General features: G+C 37.2%; 1 protein-coding gene across 3 annotated transcripts in view; it reads right to left on the bottom strand.

The window, feature by feature from the left end:
* Window positions 1-16,285, bottom strand: part of MMS22L (MMS22 like, DNA repair protein) — a 135,192-nt gene that overhangs the window by 33,460 nt on the left and 85,447 nt on the right. For all 3 annotated transcript variants that reach the window (XM_036872245.1, XM_036872244.1, XM_036872246.1), the window contains exon 15: window positions 3,511-3,704. In XM_036872245.1, coding sequence (XP_036728140.1) covers window positions 3,511-3,704 — 194 coding nt within the window. The remainder of the gene's footprint in view (window positions 1-3,510; window positions 3,705-16,285) is intronic.

Raw genomic sequence — 16,285 nt, 5'->3', positions numbered from 1 at the left:
TCTATCTTCCATTCTACTTTAGCCATTCACTCCCATGGTGATACAGAGACCTTGGCACTACCCATAAGTACAATCTCACCATAATTTCCACTTTGAAGACCCCTCTTTCTGGCATCGAACTACCTTTCCAACTCTCCTCCTCTAGGTTCCCAAATCCAACAATCCTTTGATTCCACCAGGACCTACAATTCATTGATCCTACAAGTCTTCCCCTTCCTTCCCCTTTTTAGGCAGCTTGATTACATGGTCCATTATTATACTGATTTTCATATACCATCAACTCCCTTGCTTCTTACTTGATTTTTTGTACTTGCCTGGAAAAAACACCATCTGTTTAATTACACCCTTGGTCTTCTCCCCACATGCACCTACACCAGTATAAATGGCTGGTGAGCAACCATGCTGACTGATCTCACTTCAGGTTTATGACTACTAACTTTAAGTGGACTCTTAGAGCTGGCCATCATTTCTACCACATTTCTCTAGTCCATTCAGTCTTTTACTCTCCTAGGGGATTATTGCATACCTTCTTTCCTCGCTCCGTCATAAGCCAGCATCTCCTCCCCATCTTCACTTTCAGCTAATGACCTTACTACCTCACAGAGTAATGAGAAACGTCAGAGGAGAACCACCATGTCTACCCAGCAACCTCCACCTGGGCCCACTTACTCTGCCTTCTCTTCTGCTACTACAGGATATCTGAGGCCAAGTCGTCTATGGCATCCCATTTCTCTTGGGCATTAAAACACAAGTGAGTCTCTTGCCACATCAAGTTTTCCCTTACTCCTAAACATTCCTGTCAGCATTATAAATATGCTGAAATTTCTCCCATGTTATTAGAAAAAAATCTCTGACCCCACTTCCCTCTCCAGCTAACATCCCCATTTTTCTACTTCTCTTAGACAGTGATACTCAAAAAGATTTACTACATTTGCAGTCAGCGATTCCTCTTCTCACATTTTCTCTTGGATATCTTCCATAAGGCCTTTGTCTCTACCCACTACAGCAAAACTGCTCTTGAAGGTCACCAGTGACCTCCATCCTACTAAATCCAAGGACCAATTCTCAGGCCTCATCCTATTTGACCCATTAACTGCATGTGAAGTGTTGATAACTGCTCCTTCCTTGAAAAGCTCTGTCATTTGGTTTCCAGGGCACTATACTGTCTTGGTTTTCATCTCACCTCACTGGTATTCCTTTGAAGTCTCCTTTCTTGGTTCCTCTTTATCCTACAAATCTGAACATGGGAATATCCTAGGGCCCTATCCTCAAACTTCTCTTTTTACTGGTACTTACTCTATTAGTAGTCTCATCCAGTTCATAGCTTTAAAGACTATTTATACATACATAGTTTCCAAATTTAAATCTCTAGCTTAGACCTCTTCCCTGAACCCTAGGTTCATTATCCAGGGGTCTAACTCAACATCCCTACTTGGATTTTAATGGACATATTAAAAAAAAAATGTCCAAAATCAAAATCCTAGTCTTCACTCACAAAATCTGCTCCTGCCACGATCTTCCTCATCTCAAACAAGGGGTTCTCCCTTTATCTGTTTTGCTTACCATATCATACCCACTTAGAAACTTCTGTCAGCTCTACCTTCAGATTGGAAATCTGGCAACTTCTCACCACTTCTACTGCTACCACTGTAGCCCAAGGTGCCCACCTCTGAGCTGTTACAATAGTTCCCTACACGGCCTCCCCACCTCCCGATAGTCTATTCTCCAGCCAGCAGCCAGAGGGATCATATCACTCCTCTGCTCAAGACTTCCCAACAGCTTCTAATCTCAGGGTAAAAGCAAAAGTCTTCACAGCTATGTACAAGGCAGAACACAAAATAGTTCTCCATAACTGCCTGACCACATCTCTGACCACTCTTACTTCTTTTCTTATTCCACGAGAGCTTTGACGGCTTCCTGTAGTTCCTCAAACACACCAGACACACTCTTGCCTCTGGACTTCTGCATAGCTCATAGCTGCATAGCTGCATATCTCACCTCCTTCAGGTCTTTGCTCAAATGGCACTTACACAGGTTTTCCTGACAATTCTGTTTAAAATTATAACTTGCCTCTAGCTTTCCCTATCCCTATCCTTTTCTATATTTTAATTTTTCTCCACAGCACTTATCACCATCTGACATATTACACATTTTACCTACTGATTTATTTATGTTCTCTCCCCGCCACTAGACTATAAGCTCCATGAAAACATGGAGCTTATACATGAAAAAAGGAATTGCAGTCCTTTTTTTCCCCATTGGTATATCCCCAATGGCAATAAAAGTGGGTATTCAATATCCTTTTTTTAATGCAGGAAATTTCTCTCTCCTATGAAGTCTTTATTTCAAAACGAACCCAAAACCCACACATATTTTGCTTTATATCTATATACTGTTTTATTTTCAGTGCCTAGGACAGCACTGACTCAACTTGTATGATATAATTTTTGGTAACTAACTGGGAGTTGGGATGATGAATGGGAGAAAGATAAGTCATATCGGCTAGTAATGACTGCTTTGGTTAAACTGAATATCAATATTTATTTTCATAGACATTACACTGGTTGGAAAACCGTTGCCCTGTCACAATTCTTCAATCTATGTATCATTGTAAAGTCTTAATTATGGAAGTGTTACCAGAATTCAAGGTCTTTTAAAATTTATATCATGCAGTCTTTTCTGTAGTGCTTTTAGCTTAGCTTTACTCATTCACACCAGGGTAAAATAAACCTTGGTTTAGATCTTAGGTTTTCAAAAGTGTTAATATTTAAACACATTAAATACCTTCATATAAATTGCGTTTAAATACATGCAGTCACCATACTGATCACTCTCTATTCCAGTATTTCTTAACATACATTGGGTAAAATATCCCTTTGAGAAAGATAATGACTTCTTTTTGGGAAAGTGCATATATGCACATATATTCAAATTCTTGCCTATAATTTCATCTGATTCAGAGTCCCTTAAAGCCTAAGGACATGTCCGTAGGCTAATAATTAAATTAAGTAAAAATTACAACCTAAAATAGAATCTAATGAAGTCAGAACAATAACATCCTCTATACTCCATGTCATTCTGAGCTCATCTGCTTGATGTTGAAGTGGAATTCATGCTATATCCTTTATTGCTCTTTATTCAACTTCATCTTATACTAGATATCTGAACATACAATTTGAAAATAAACTACTTGAACTAGAAGAAATCAAATGTTGCTTTACTTTCCAAATAATGCATGCATAAGAAAAGTTCACGTACATTCAATATTTTTAAGGTTAAAAATGATCTTTTGTTTTTAGAAAACGATCACTTAATTTTTACCTTTACTAAGAGGAAAATAATAAACAAACCAAAGGTTCCTAATTTTAAAATATGTAACTCTTTTCATCTTTCTGGTTGACAAAATATTTATTGCACCATAATAAAATAAGAGTCTGTTACCAAGCAGACAGAAGAAAAAACTGACAGTCTGCAAAATGAGAAACTAATTAGCAAATTAACAACGCTGACCTGCAGCTGCATCTGCGAGTTGTGAGAGAGGCACTATCTGTGACATTCTCTGACTCTTCAAAAATGAAAAGAAATGCCTCCATAGTGCACTGGCAACTGCAGCAAGGTGGCGCTCTTTAGCCGATAATGAAGACTGCACAATGAGGTCCACATTCTCCCTCTGAAGTTCCTGACACAATTGTTGATGCATACTCCTAAAAAGAAATAAAAATACAGCTAACACCCTACAAACACTCACAAAAATTTTTCTTTAAATACATTATGGGCTTTTAACATTTACACCATATGAAAACTGAAGAACTGTTTTATATCATTAAAACCTTTATGCCAAGACATTATGCATTTCTGGTTATTTGATGGATGAATGATGGCATATTAAGCACCATAAAGTTAATGTTAATTACTAATGTCAACCATTAATTATATGCTTTTTAATATGTCAGATCCAAATAAGAAACAGGCAGCTTCAGAATGAAGGTTTGCATTTTGCAACTCACTATGACAAGTGATTTTACTTACAATCTAGACATAAAAACAAAATTTTAAACCATTTCTCCTGTGAGCTTTAGGGCATGATGTATCAAGAGGACAGTGAGTATTTATGGCTTATGTGTGATATTTTAAACTAAAATACTTTCCTTGTTTAGAGCAGACACAGGTGTTGAGCTAGTATATAAAACTGTGCTACATACAACCTTATTATCAGTACATTGGTCCAAAAAGATCCATAATCATTTTCACATAGTAGAAAAAAGTAAAAAATAAAAAGTTATTCTCCATAAATCCATAAAACATGAATTCAATACTATCTCAAGTTTCAATTCATCATTTACTCACCTTTTTTTCCTATTGAAAATTTAGACATCTCTAGACCTTAAAAGAAACAAAAGGGGGTATATACTAAAAGATTTTTCTAGTGATCTGGAATAGAAGGCATTTATGCAATATGCCCAGCAATTAATAATATTATTTAAAACTAAATGTGCAACTGTGATATTATTCCTGTTTCTGTTTATATTACTGCCATCTCAATTGAGAGTAGACACAAATGCATTAATACCATCCTTAGATTTGCTTGCTTCAATTAAAGAGAAAGCAGTGAAAACCAACCAGTGGAGCTAGGGCAGAAGGCTTCCTTCAATAATGGTAGTATTCCATTAAGAAAAATGACTAGTACTTTAAAAAAGAAGGAAATATTACATTAACTCCAACACTCCTGATGTTTTAAATCAGTTCATCTAAGGGAAGTGGACACTCAAAATAACTATATAAAATACAGAACTAACTAGTGCATGTAACTAAAGCAATTCCGCAAAAAGATCAAACTGGTTGCAAGACCACATCTTCATACTTTTCACATAACTACACAAAAGTAAAAATTTTAAGTGTAAATTATGTAACACTAGGACTCTGTGCCTCTCTACATTGGAATTCTTGGATGACCATGAGATACTACTTAATGCTACTTGAAGTACTGAAAAATAAAACAAGTGTACAAATGCCTGGGGAAAGAATATCATAGTAAGCAAGTCTCATAAAAACTAACCAAATATCTGCTATGTTCTCTCTGTGTAAAAACCTGCCTGAGATGCTTTCAACTTGAACTAGTGACTAAAGAACCATTTCAGGTCCTTTAGCTTTGAGTAAGATGAATATCAAATCACTAAAATCCATTTGGCAACTAATTCATCTGCCTACATCCACAAAGCAAAGTTCATGGGTACATTTCAAGACACTGGAGTCCAAGTAAAATAATACCACCAGTTGTAAAACCCATCTATAGCTTTTTAGCTTTTTCAAAGTACTGGTCTCAAAGGATAATAAATAACTTACTGTATTTGGGTAGGATGGATTTTACTCACTATTTCTAAATAAAATAAGCCATTTCTTTACTCACTAAAATCTATTCCCCAGGAAGGGGTATTATTTCTGATCATCCTTTACGATGCCAGAAATTCTTTAACTAAAAATCAGAACAATTCTGTAAGATGGGTATCATTTAATCCTCTTTATAGATGATGAAGATGATAATAACATGCCTAAAGGTCACATGGCTAAGAAGAGCTGGCCCCATAATCTGAATCAAAATCTGACTCTGAAGCCCATACTTTTCCCTTACACACTAAGACACACACCCTTATATGCTAAGATGCACGCACATGCGCGCACACACACACACGATTTAAATATTGATCAATTTTCTTCTCTCTCTACTTGGGTTGAAGAAATTTTAGTAAGCCTAAGAAAAGAAGCTAGACAAGCCACATGTAGCTTTGCCTTGTGAAGAGGCAGGGGCAAATGTTTTGAGTAAAAGACTAGCTTAACATGGGTTAAAATCATTTTGGAAATACACATATGTGGAAATACAGATAACCAGCCCACTTATGTTCTAAAAGATGCAATACATTATAGCAGAAAATAAAATCTGCTGAACATCAAGTTATTCAAATTGCAGCTCTTATAGTAGAAACAATAGCAACATCTAGCATTTACTGGTATTTACCATGTGCCAAGCACCATGCTAGGTATTTTGTAAGCATAGTTTCTCACCCCATGCGGTAGGTACAATTATTATTCAAATCTTATAAATGAGGAAACTGAGGCAACAGAAGTAACACTTGTGTTGGGTAAAACTGCTGGTTATTAGCAAAGCTACTCTGAGCTGTGTGACCTTGAAAAAAAAAAAGAGTAACCTCCCAATTTTTGTTTTCTAAAGAGTTAAGATTAGGAACAATCATTTATCATCCACCCAAAAGGGTTATTGTGAAGATCACATGAAATAATGTCCTCAAAAGTGGTTAGGAGGGGACTTCACTGGTGGTCCAGTGGTTAAGAATTCGCTTTCCAATGTCGGGGATGCAGATTCGATCTCTGGTCAGGGAACTAAGATCCCACATGCTGTGGGGCAACTAAGCCCATGTGCCACAAGTAGAGAGCCCACATGCCGCAACTACTGAGCCCGTGCACTCTGCAGCCTGCACATCACAACTAGAGAGCCCATGTGCCGCAACTACTGAGTCTGCGCACCGCAACGAAAGATCCTGCATGCCGCAACGAAGATCCCGTGTGCTGCAACTAAGACATGATGAAGTCAAATTAAAAAAAAAAAAAGTGTTTAGGAACCTATTGCTACACTATGGAAACACCCAAACTTTTACATACCTAGTTATCCAGGTTTTCATACGCTTCTATTTTAGCTCTGGTATCCTGCCTCTTTTGGCTTACCTCATTAAGTTCAAGCACTTTCCTGATTCCTGTAGCCAACTGCTCTTGTGCCCCACTTTCCAGGATTTGTTTTCCTGTTTTTATCTTCATGTTACTTTTTTTAAAAAATTATTTATTTATTTATTTATGGCTGTGTTGGGTCTTCGTTTCTGTGCGAGGGCTTTCTCTAGTTGCGGCAAGCGGGGGCCACTCTTCATCGCGGTGCGCGGGCCTCTCACTATCGCGGCCTCACTTGTTGCGGAGCACAGGCTCCAGACGCGCAGGCTCAGCAATTGTGGCTCACAGGCCTAGTCGCTCTGCGGCATGTGGAATCTTCCCAGACCAGGGCTCGAACCCGTGTCTCCTGCATTGGCAGGTAGATTCTCAACCACTGCGCCACCAGGGAAGCGCCCATGTTACTTCTTGTTGTGATTTCACATATTCACTTATCCATCTTGCCCCCAACCTTCCCACCCTCACACAGACACACAAATGTACTGAGGCATCTATCACATAAGAGGCACTGAAACCTGCAGCATCTGACTGCTGCTATCTGCCAGCCTGGTCTCTGAGGCACTGTTCCTCCCTACTAACCTGGGCAGGCTTCTGGGAACACTTATTAGACTACTACATCCAGGTTTTACTTCTCATCTTTGTATGCTATTGCTTCTCCTGTAACTGATAACTATAGAACAAGGTTATGACATACTGTACATCATTTTCCCGGTAGTCATAGCTGCATATGTAATATTTCTAACATATTATGCCTCAAAATTTAAAGAAAAGTCGTCTATTGATGGACCTTGCACCACATAGAGAAAGCATAATATAATAAATGTGAGTGATGAGAGCGAATAGAAAGCAAGGGATTAACAACAATTAACAACTGAATTCCTTTTAGTTCTACTGCAAAACCTGCCAACTTTCTTCAATCTATATTAGTAAAAAATATAATGGGAAGTTCTAAGTTAAAACAAGTTGTTCTAAACCACTATGAGTAATTATTCCAAGTGCCTGATTGATCTAACTAATGGAAAACTGGATGGGAATCAGGATACTCTACCATTTTTAGTTTCAGCTAAATTCACTAAAAAAAAAAACCTTAGGTACTCTGGATCTTCTTGTCGTTCTTATTTTCATCTATAAAATAGGGCTATAATCTGCTCTACTACCCAGAAAGAATATAACATAACCAAAGTAATGACATTACCAGAAAACAAAACAACCAAAAAAGACCCCAAAGTTTTAAAGCTGGAAGGTATCTTAAAAATCATCCAACCCAATCCTGTCTTCAAAAAATAAAAACAAAACAAAACAAAAACAGACTCCAGGCATACAGAGAATTGTGCAAAGCCTCACTAGGAAATGATAGTAGCTTAAGTTCTGACCTCCAGTTCTGTGCATGCCCAGTATTCAGGGAGAGGCAATAAGTCAGAAATCAAGCTGGCAAGCAGCCGCTCAGGCACACCCAGCAGTGCCTCCCTGTAATGGTGCCTCAGTGCATTTGTGTGTATGTGGACGAGGAGGTGAGTGGGTGGTAACAACTGAGTGAATAGGTGAGATCTAGGCAAGGAGTTTATTGGCTGTTTTGACTATTGAGGGATTATAACAAATAAAAAGCCCAGTACTGGCAATGATGCTTCTGGTCACATATAATGCACCATTAAGGCATTAAAAAGGCTCCTCAAGAGGTAAGGAAAATTATCCAAATGAACTTGTCTAGGAGAGAGCCAGCTTGTGACTCTGGAAAACAGACTTAGTTTTTTCATCTGTTAAATGGGAATAATACCCTACTATCCTCCACAGAGCTGCTAAAGTTTCAAATCACACCACTTCGGTAAAAACAATTTGTAGACTATAAGGCAAGATAATATTTACTTCAGTCTCATTGCTACTGATTCTAATTCCTAATAACCATGTTCATAGATGCAGTAGAGCATTAACTAGAAACACATGGGCTTTAGAGACAGACACACCAGAGTATAAATCCTACTCTCTCAACTACTAGTTGCGTGGCCATTTCCTCAACTGCTGTAAGAATTCTTAATAAGACATATTCAATAAATGGAATAATTATTATTATGGCCAGAGAATCAAAGACTGTTTATTGAGAATATATGCGCCTGCCCAATTCTAAGGTTTTGACCTTTATTAACTAATTTAATCCTGTACATACTATTATTTCCCCCATTTTGTAGACAAGAAACCTAAATACAGAAAGGATAAATCATTTGATTGGGTCATACTGTTAGTAAGCAGCAGAGCCAAACTTTGAAGCCAGGTAGTCAAGCTACCATGCAACTCTGCTACAGCTACCTCAAATACCATTTTACTACCCAAATAAGTAATACATGTCTTAAATGTTATACTGCTATATTCATTCATTCATTCATATGCTAAGTTCCTAAAAGAGGCAGTTACAAAGTAGTATAACATCCAATCCTGGTGGCACACCAGATGCACACACATTCAAAGTTTAACACTTTTGGGGAGTGTAGGCTATTCTACAGGGATTCTAAAGGTCAAGGACATATGATCATTTAAAATTTTCCTGTGGTCCACAATTGAGTTAATTTTTAAGACTGAGGAAAGAGAATAAATCAGGAATCCAGTGTTGAGCCTAGCAAACCAAGCATGCTTATATCAATACCACCTTATGGTTTTATAGAATAACACTGATGAAGTACTTAAGGTAAGGTAGTTTGCCCCATCCCAAAAATAGGGTATAGCATTAAAATATATCAATAAAAAGTGATTGTTTTTAGGAATTACCCTTATAATTGTATTAGTCTTATATTTGTGGATGATTATGGGTCTCAAATGACTTAAGTGTTTCAGTGATATTTCACTGCATTTTATGGTACACTAATAACAAGGATCTACTTCAGTAGTTATCAATCTTGACTATCATCAAAATCATCTGTAGAGCTTTCTAGAAATACTAAAGTTCTGGCCTCACTGAAGATCCTACTGCATCTTCAAGTTTGGGGCCTAAGCATATTACTTAAAAAAGAAAAATTCTCACTCAGTGGGTCTGGGAAGGGGCCTGAGAATCTACATCTCTAGTAGGCCGATTTTGCAAGCCCATGGACCACACTTCAAGCAGTTACCTTCCTGGCTTTTCTTGTCTACAAAGTGGGAACAATAATAATACCTACAGGATTAAATTAGTTAATTAAAGTCAAACACACAGAATAGGGTTGACACACTATTCTCAATTAACAGTCTTTGATTTTCTGGTTAACAGTAATAGATACTCCATTTATTGAATATGCCCTATTTGATTCTTGCAACAGATGAGGAAATGGTCATGCAACAAGTAGCCCATGAACCACACTGAGTAGCAAGACTATTTGTAATTCTGTACTAGAGGAGGTTGATAATCATTCCTCTACTCAGTAGGCTTAAGTGTAAAACAAAGTACAGGTTTATACTAAATTAGAAAATAAAGATCATTGAGTGCAGCAGAATCAAATGGGCATGGAAATGATTCTCAGAGGACAGGTTAAGGACAAAAAAGGTGAAAAAGAGGAAATTAAAAGCACAAAGGCATATAAATTCCATACATTTACTCTCTAATTCAACACATATTAGACATGTTCTAAGCAGTAGGGATACAAAGTTAACACAACAAAGCCTCTGCCCTTCTGGAGCTTATATTTTAAAAAGAGACAGATAATTAAACAAACGCAGATGTGGAACACCTCAGGTTGTAGTGAACTTTATGGATAAAAAGAAATCAAGGTACAGGGATAATGAGTAATGAGGGCTAATATTTCAACTAGGATGATCAGGAAACACCTTCTCATAAGGTGACATATGAGCAAAGGCTTAAATGAGTAAGGGGGAGAACCACATGGATATAGGTGGGTAGAGAATTCCAAGGAGAAGAAACAGCAGTGCATAGGTGCCTAGGCTGATGGTTTCATGGGCTCAAGAACAACAATTAGGAGGCCAGTTGGTTGAAGCACAAAGGGTGACAGAAGGAATAGCAGATGAATTCAAAGAGGTAGCTGGGTTCCAGATCATGTAAGGTCTTGTAAGCCATGATAAGAACTTTAGATAAAATCAAAGTGGATAACAAGCCACAAAAGCAGAAGAGTAACATAATTTACATCTTAAAAGGAACAAATAAAAAAGCAAGGTGTTTGGGGAAGGAAAAAAAAAGTAACCACTCTGACTATAATGGAGAATTTTTATAATAGCATTAGAAGGCAAAAAATTTTAGAATAGAAAATAGGGCCGTATTTGTTCGGTCACATATTCTCCTCATTCACTTCACAGGAAGTTACTCAATGCCAGTCACTGTATGGAATGCCAGAGGTACAGAAATAATTAAGGTACAGCCTGCTATTAAAAAAAAAAAATCTAGACCTCATTCTGAAGGTAGTAAAGAACCACTGAAGGATTTTGGACTGAGGAGTGATATAATGAAAACAGTGTTTTGGGAAAGATTAATCTGGTAATGGCAAACACAATGGGTTAGAATAAAAACTGACTAGAGACAGGAGAGACCGATTATGAAGCTTCTATAAACATCTAGGTATGAGTTAATGTGCAATTTGAGCTACTTTACGAAGAAAAAAGAAAGCTAACGGAATTATTTGGCATTTTGTGAAGGAGAGGAAGGAGCAATCTATGTTACTGCTAAGTTTTGGGAGAGGGAAACAAAGTTAGGAGGGACAGTTAATTACTGTACAAGGAGAGTATATTTTGATTTGAAAACAGAAAATTTAAGTAACAAAATCCCAAAAGTTTTTGGAAATCTAGACCTAGAGTCCAAGAGTACATTCAGACTAAGGAATCACTGTGTCCAGTAGCTCAGCTCATTTTAATGTCTATTAATTACATGATGTACTGTGTTAGATGCTATCAAATATGGTCCTTGCTCTCAAAGAACATACAATAAAGTGAGGAGACAGAGGTATCTACAGAGTATTATATGTACACAAAGGGAATATTTGGTCCAACTAGGGGTTTGGTGAGGGCTTCATAGAGTAAACACACCATTATCAGATTATGAAAGTTAGTTAGTTAACTGAAGTTTTAGTTAACTGAAAAATAATACAAAAAGTTTCAGGAAGTTGTAGTAACATGAGTAAAGCATAGTGACATGAAATTGCATGGTATATGAGGGGACTCACAAACAATTTACAACATTCATAAACAATTTAGTATTACCAGAAGATGAAAGGTCAAAGGGCAGAATGATGGAAAATGAAACTAGAGTACTGATGGAGACCAAGCCATGGAGGGCCATGCCATCTAAAAAGTTAGAGCTACAAGTAAACAATTCTTTAAGGCAGAGAGAATTAAGAGACAAAAGCAACCTACATACCCAACGTATATCTTCCCATAAATGTTCCCAATATAACCTGGAGCTTATAAGCACTACCTTAGACATACATACGTTTAAACATCCTGTGTAACTGCACAGGGCAATGTTACAATATTATTTATTTGTCTTTGAAATATTTTCATTAAAAAACTATACAGGGGCTTCCCTGGTGGCGCAGTGGTTGAGAATCTGCCTGCCAATGCAGGGGACACAGGTTCGAGCCCTGATCTGGGAAGATCCCACATGCCGCGGAGCAACTGGGCCCGTGAGCCACAACTACTGAGCACGCGCGTCTGGAGCCTGTGCTCCGCAACAAGAGAGGCCGCGATAGTGAGAGGCCCGCGCACTGTCAAGAGTGGTCCCCGCTCGCCACAACTAGAGAAAGCCCTCGCACAGAAATGAAGACCCAACACAGCCATAAATAAATAAATAAATAAATAAATAAATAAATAAATAAATAAATGTATGTATGTATGTATGTATGTATGTTAGAGAATTGTGTGAGTTGGTTGTTAAACAGCCATTGTTAGAATTAAAATTAAAAAAAAAAAAACAAAAAAACTATACAGTTAATTCTTGAAAAATACTGGGGTTTATCTGCATATAATTTATAGTTGGTCCTCCAAATCTGCAGTTCCTCCACATCCAAGGATTCAACCAATCATGGACTGTAGTACTGTAGTATTTATTATTGAAAAATATCCACATGTAAATGGATCTGGACAGTTCAAACCCACGTCGTTCACTGGTTAACTGTACAAATAGCCATTCATCACAACAACCTTTTTATGTTTTCTGCCGATGTTTCAATGCTATCTTATGCTCTAATTTAATAAAATTGAACCCGACCTATAACCATTCACATTATTAGCACAATGTAGTGCAAATGCTCTTAGCAAATGTGTGCACTACTTACTGCACTATCTTAAGTTGAATTTATTTATTTATTTTTAATGGTCTGTTTCTGCCATTTATTCTGTGTTTGGGGGAACAGTTTAGCCAATGATCAACAAGTAATAGTCCTAAACTTAGCACGAAGACTCAAAGAAACAGTATCATGCTGGATATTAAGAATGAATTTTTACAGCACCTCAAGATGCCTTCAAGGAAATGGTTGAGGGTAAAGACCACATTAAGGCTTGGTTGAAGTCCTTTGACATTGAAACTGCGAGAAACTATAGGCAGACGGATGTCATGTCTTAGGGATTTCTAAAAGAACAAGAGAGCAATCATCACCTGACCATGACAACTCATTTCCAGAGGGCTAATGCTAGAATAACCCTGTACTGCTTATATTCAGTTAGGGCCTTTATTTCCAGGAACTCATCCTCCAAATTTAATAGCAAGTATGTGGGTACAAGGTAATAGATGAAAGTAAGACAGGGAGAGAATATGGGCTCAATATAAAGTAAGGCAGTTTCTAAGTTAGACAGCTACCAGAATACTGGGTGGGTAAGATCATGAATTATGATCCAGGATCTTTGTCCTTTATGTTACAGGCACTCAGAGGTAAGATCCTCTCTGTAAGAAGTCTCACAATAAAATGTACACATCTTTGATAAACTATCTAAAGTAATACTGGTCTTTAGGGAGGATGGGAGGGAGACGCAAGAGGGAGGAGATATGGAGATATATGTATATGTATAGCTGATTCACTTTGTTATAAAGCAGAAACTAACACACCATTGTAAAGCAATTATACTCCAAGAAAGATGTTAAAAAAAATTTAAAAAATAAAGTTATACTGGTCTTTTGGGATTTCAAATATGGTTCTCTTCCTCTTTAACTGTAAGTAGGTATGTATAACTGAGCAAGCATACATGCATTAGATCTTATCTAAAATGTTATGTATAGAATTCTCATACGAGAAAAAGGAGGAGGGGAACCTTACGAATTGGTGGCTGAAGGAGGAAATCAGAATATATTTATTTGCAATAACGGCATAGCTCACTTATTGCACTTTGCAGATACTGCGTTATTTTACAAACTGAAAGTTTGTTGCAACTGCATTGTCAGATGATGGTTAGCATTTTTAGCAATAAAGTATTTTTTTAATAAAGGTATGTACGTTATTTTTAAGACATAATGCTATTATTGCACACAATAGACTACAGTATAGTATAAACATAACTTTTAGTTGCACTGAAAAACCAAAAAATTCACGTGACTCACTTTATTTCTATATCCACTTTATTGTGGTGGTCTGGAACCAAACCCACAATATCTATGAGGTATGTCTGTATAGGTAATAATGTGAACAGAATATTTATGGAAAATGCCTTCATTATGGAACACAGATCAACAATCAAACTTAGCAACACGAGAGCCAATAATTACTGGTGATATTAAACACACCTCAATTTTTAATCTTCTTCCTCCTCTTATTTCTCTCTCTCTCTCTCTCTCTCTCTCTCACTTGTTCAGTCACTCACTCTGGCTCTTCCACCATTCACTGAAGACTGTGGTAGTTTCAAAACATGGCCACAAATTCTTTGGCACTCCTTGCATCTGGGAGATGTGTGACTACTCTGACCAACAGAGTGCAGTGGACGTGACCCTAAGTGACTCCAAGGCTTGGTAGTAAGAGGCCACAAAGCTTCTTCTTTATTTGTTAGGAAAACTCAGTCTTAGCGCCCTGAAATGCTATGTAATAAAGTACAATTACTCTGAGAACACTCTCTGTAGAGACCATAGGTAGTACTCGAGTCAACAGAATCAGCTAAGCCTGTGCTTCAGCTATTCTAGCTCAGATGCTAGACACGTTAGTGAAGAAGTCATCTAGGAACCGGATCGTCTAGCTTCAGCTGGTACAGTCTCCAGCTTTTTGATTACCCCATACAGAAGAGCCCCAGACACAGGGGAGCAGTGAAGAGCTATCCCTGGCTTTGCATATTCTTGACCTACAGAATCTATGAGCATAGTAAAAAAGTTGTTTTGGGGGTGTTTTATGCCACTATGTTTTGGCATGGTTTATTATGCTCTAAAGAACAGGTACCAACTATATACTAAGTACTATGGTAGAAAGTAGGAATTCAAAGATGAAAAAGATACAGACCTGACTCTAGGAATTCACACGTGAGGAGGAGGAACAAAGACTTTATTTCACTAAAAGTATAAACAAGGGGTGGTATCTGCAATGGTGCAAAGGCAAACTTAAGATGAAATAGCTATGTTTCAAGCCTCCTAGGGACCATCTGCAACACTCTCAGAAATTCCAGACTTGTTTTAGGACAAATGAATTGCAAAGATAAGGATCATTTGAGGAAAAACTACTTTAGTTTCCTAACTATCCAGCACAGAACACCTATAGCAAGCATGTACTGAGACACTCTATGGATACTATCATATTTACTCTCAATAAATTTTATTCAGTTCTGTTGCTTTCCCATTTCACTAATAATTGACAGCTTTTTAAAGCGAGTTTCATTTTAAATTTCCCTAGATATAGGGTAGTATGTTTGTGAACCTATGAAGTTCATCTTTTAAAACTAATTAATAAAGCCACCCTTCAAAAACTAGCTTAATTCTCACCATCCCAGTAGCCTTTTCTGAAAACAACAGTATACAGTCAGCTGTACCCTCTACCTACGGCTGCAATTATTATACCACATCTTACTAAATGTGTTTGGCTGCAATGTGGGAGAACGTACTTTGGTTCAAAAGAATTCAGGATCATTTTATTAAAGGTAAAGACCCAAACATTTTGGGGGTCAAATATTCCACAAGTAAGCTAGGGCTAAATTCCATTTGTGAGTACCTTTTCCTAATTGGTGGTAATAAATTCCTAAAAAGAAAGGGTCAAATGGTAATGTTGACTGATTCTTAACTACATTAACCCAAATGTTCCTGTCACAGTGAAATTTTCTCTATAATTTACCTTAATGGACTAGGTATATCAATAAATATTGAAGATGTCCAGTCTTTTTTTCTCTGCCAATTAAATCAAATCCAATTCTATGTCAACAGATTGTTCCAATGTATAATTACAATAACTAATGCAATGGGAAAAGTAGTGTCCCTTGATAATAATTTTTCTAAAACCTCTTAGGCATTCTGCATCTTCAATATTTCTCCTACACTCAAGAAATATAGTAAATTACAAAACAAGACACTACCGATCATTGCCATTTATGATAATGGATCTAAAAAAACTCATCATCAGCTCCACTAGTGACTACATTTTCAGGTTTCAAAACTCAGTCAAGCAAAAGAGTTAAAAAGTACATAGGGATG

This window comes from Balaenoptera musculus, chromosome 12, assembly GCF_009873245.2.
Source record: "Balaenoptera musculus isolate JJ_BM4_2016_0621 chromosome 12, mBalMus1.pri.v3, whole genome shotgun sequence".
NCBI classification, from domain to species: domain Eukaryota; kingdom Metazoa; phylum Chordata; class Mammalia; order Artiodactyla; family Balaenopteridae; genus Balaenoptera; species Balaenoptera musculus.
This window is presented reverse-complemented; position numbering and strand designations above follow the sequence as displayed.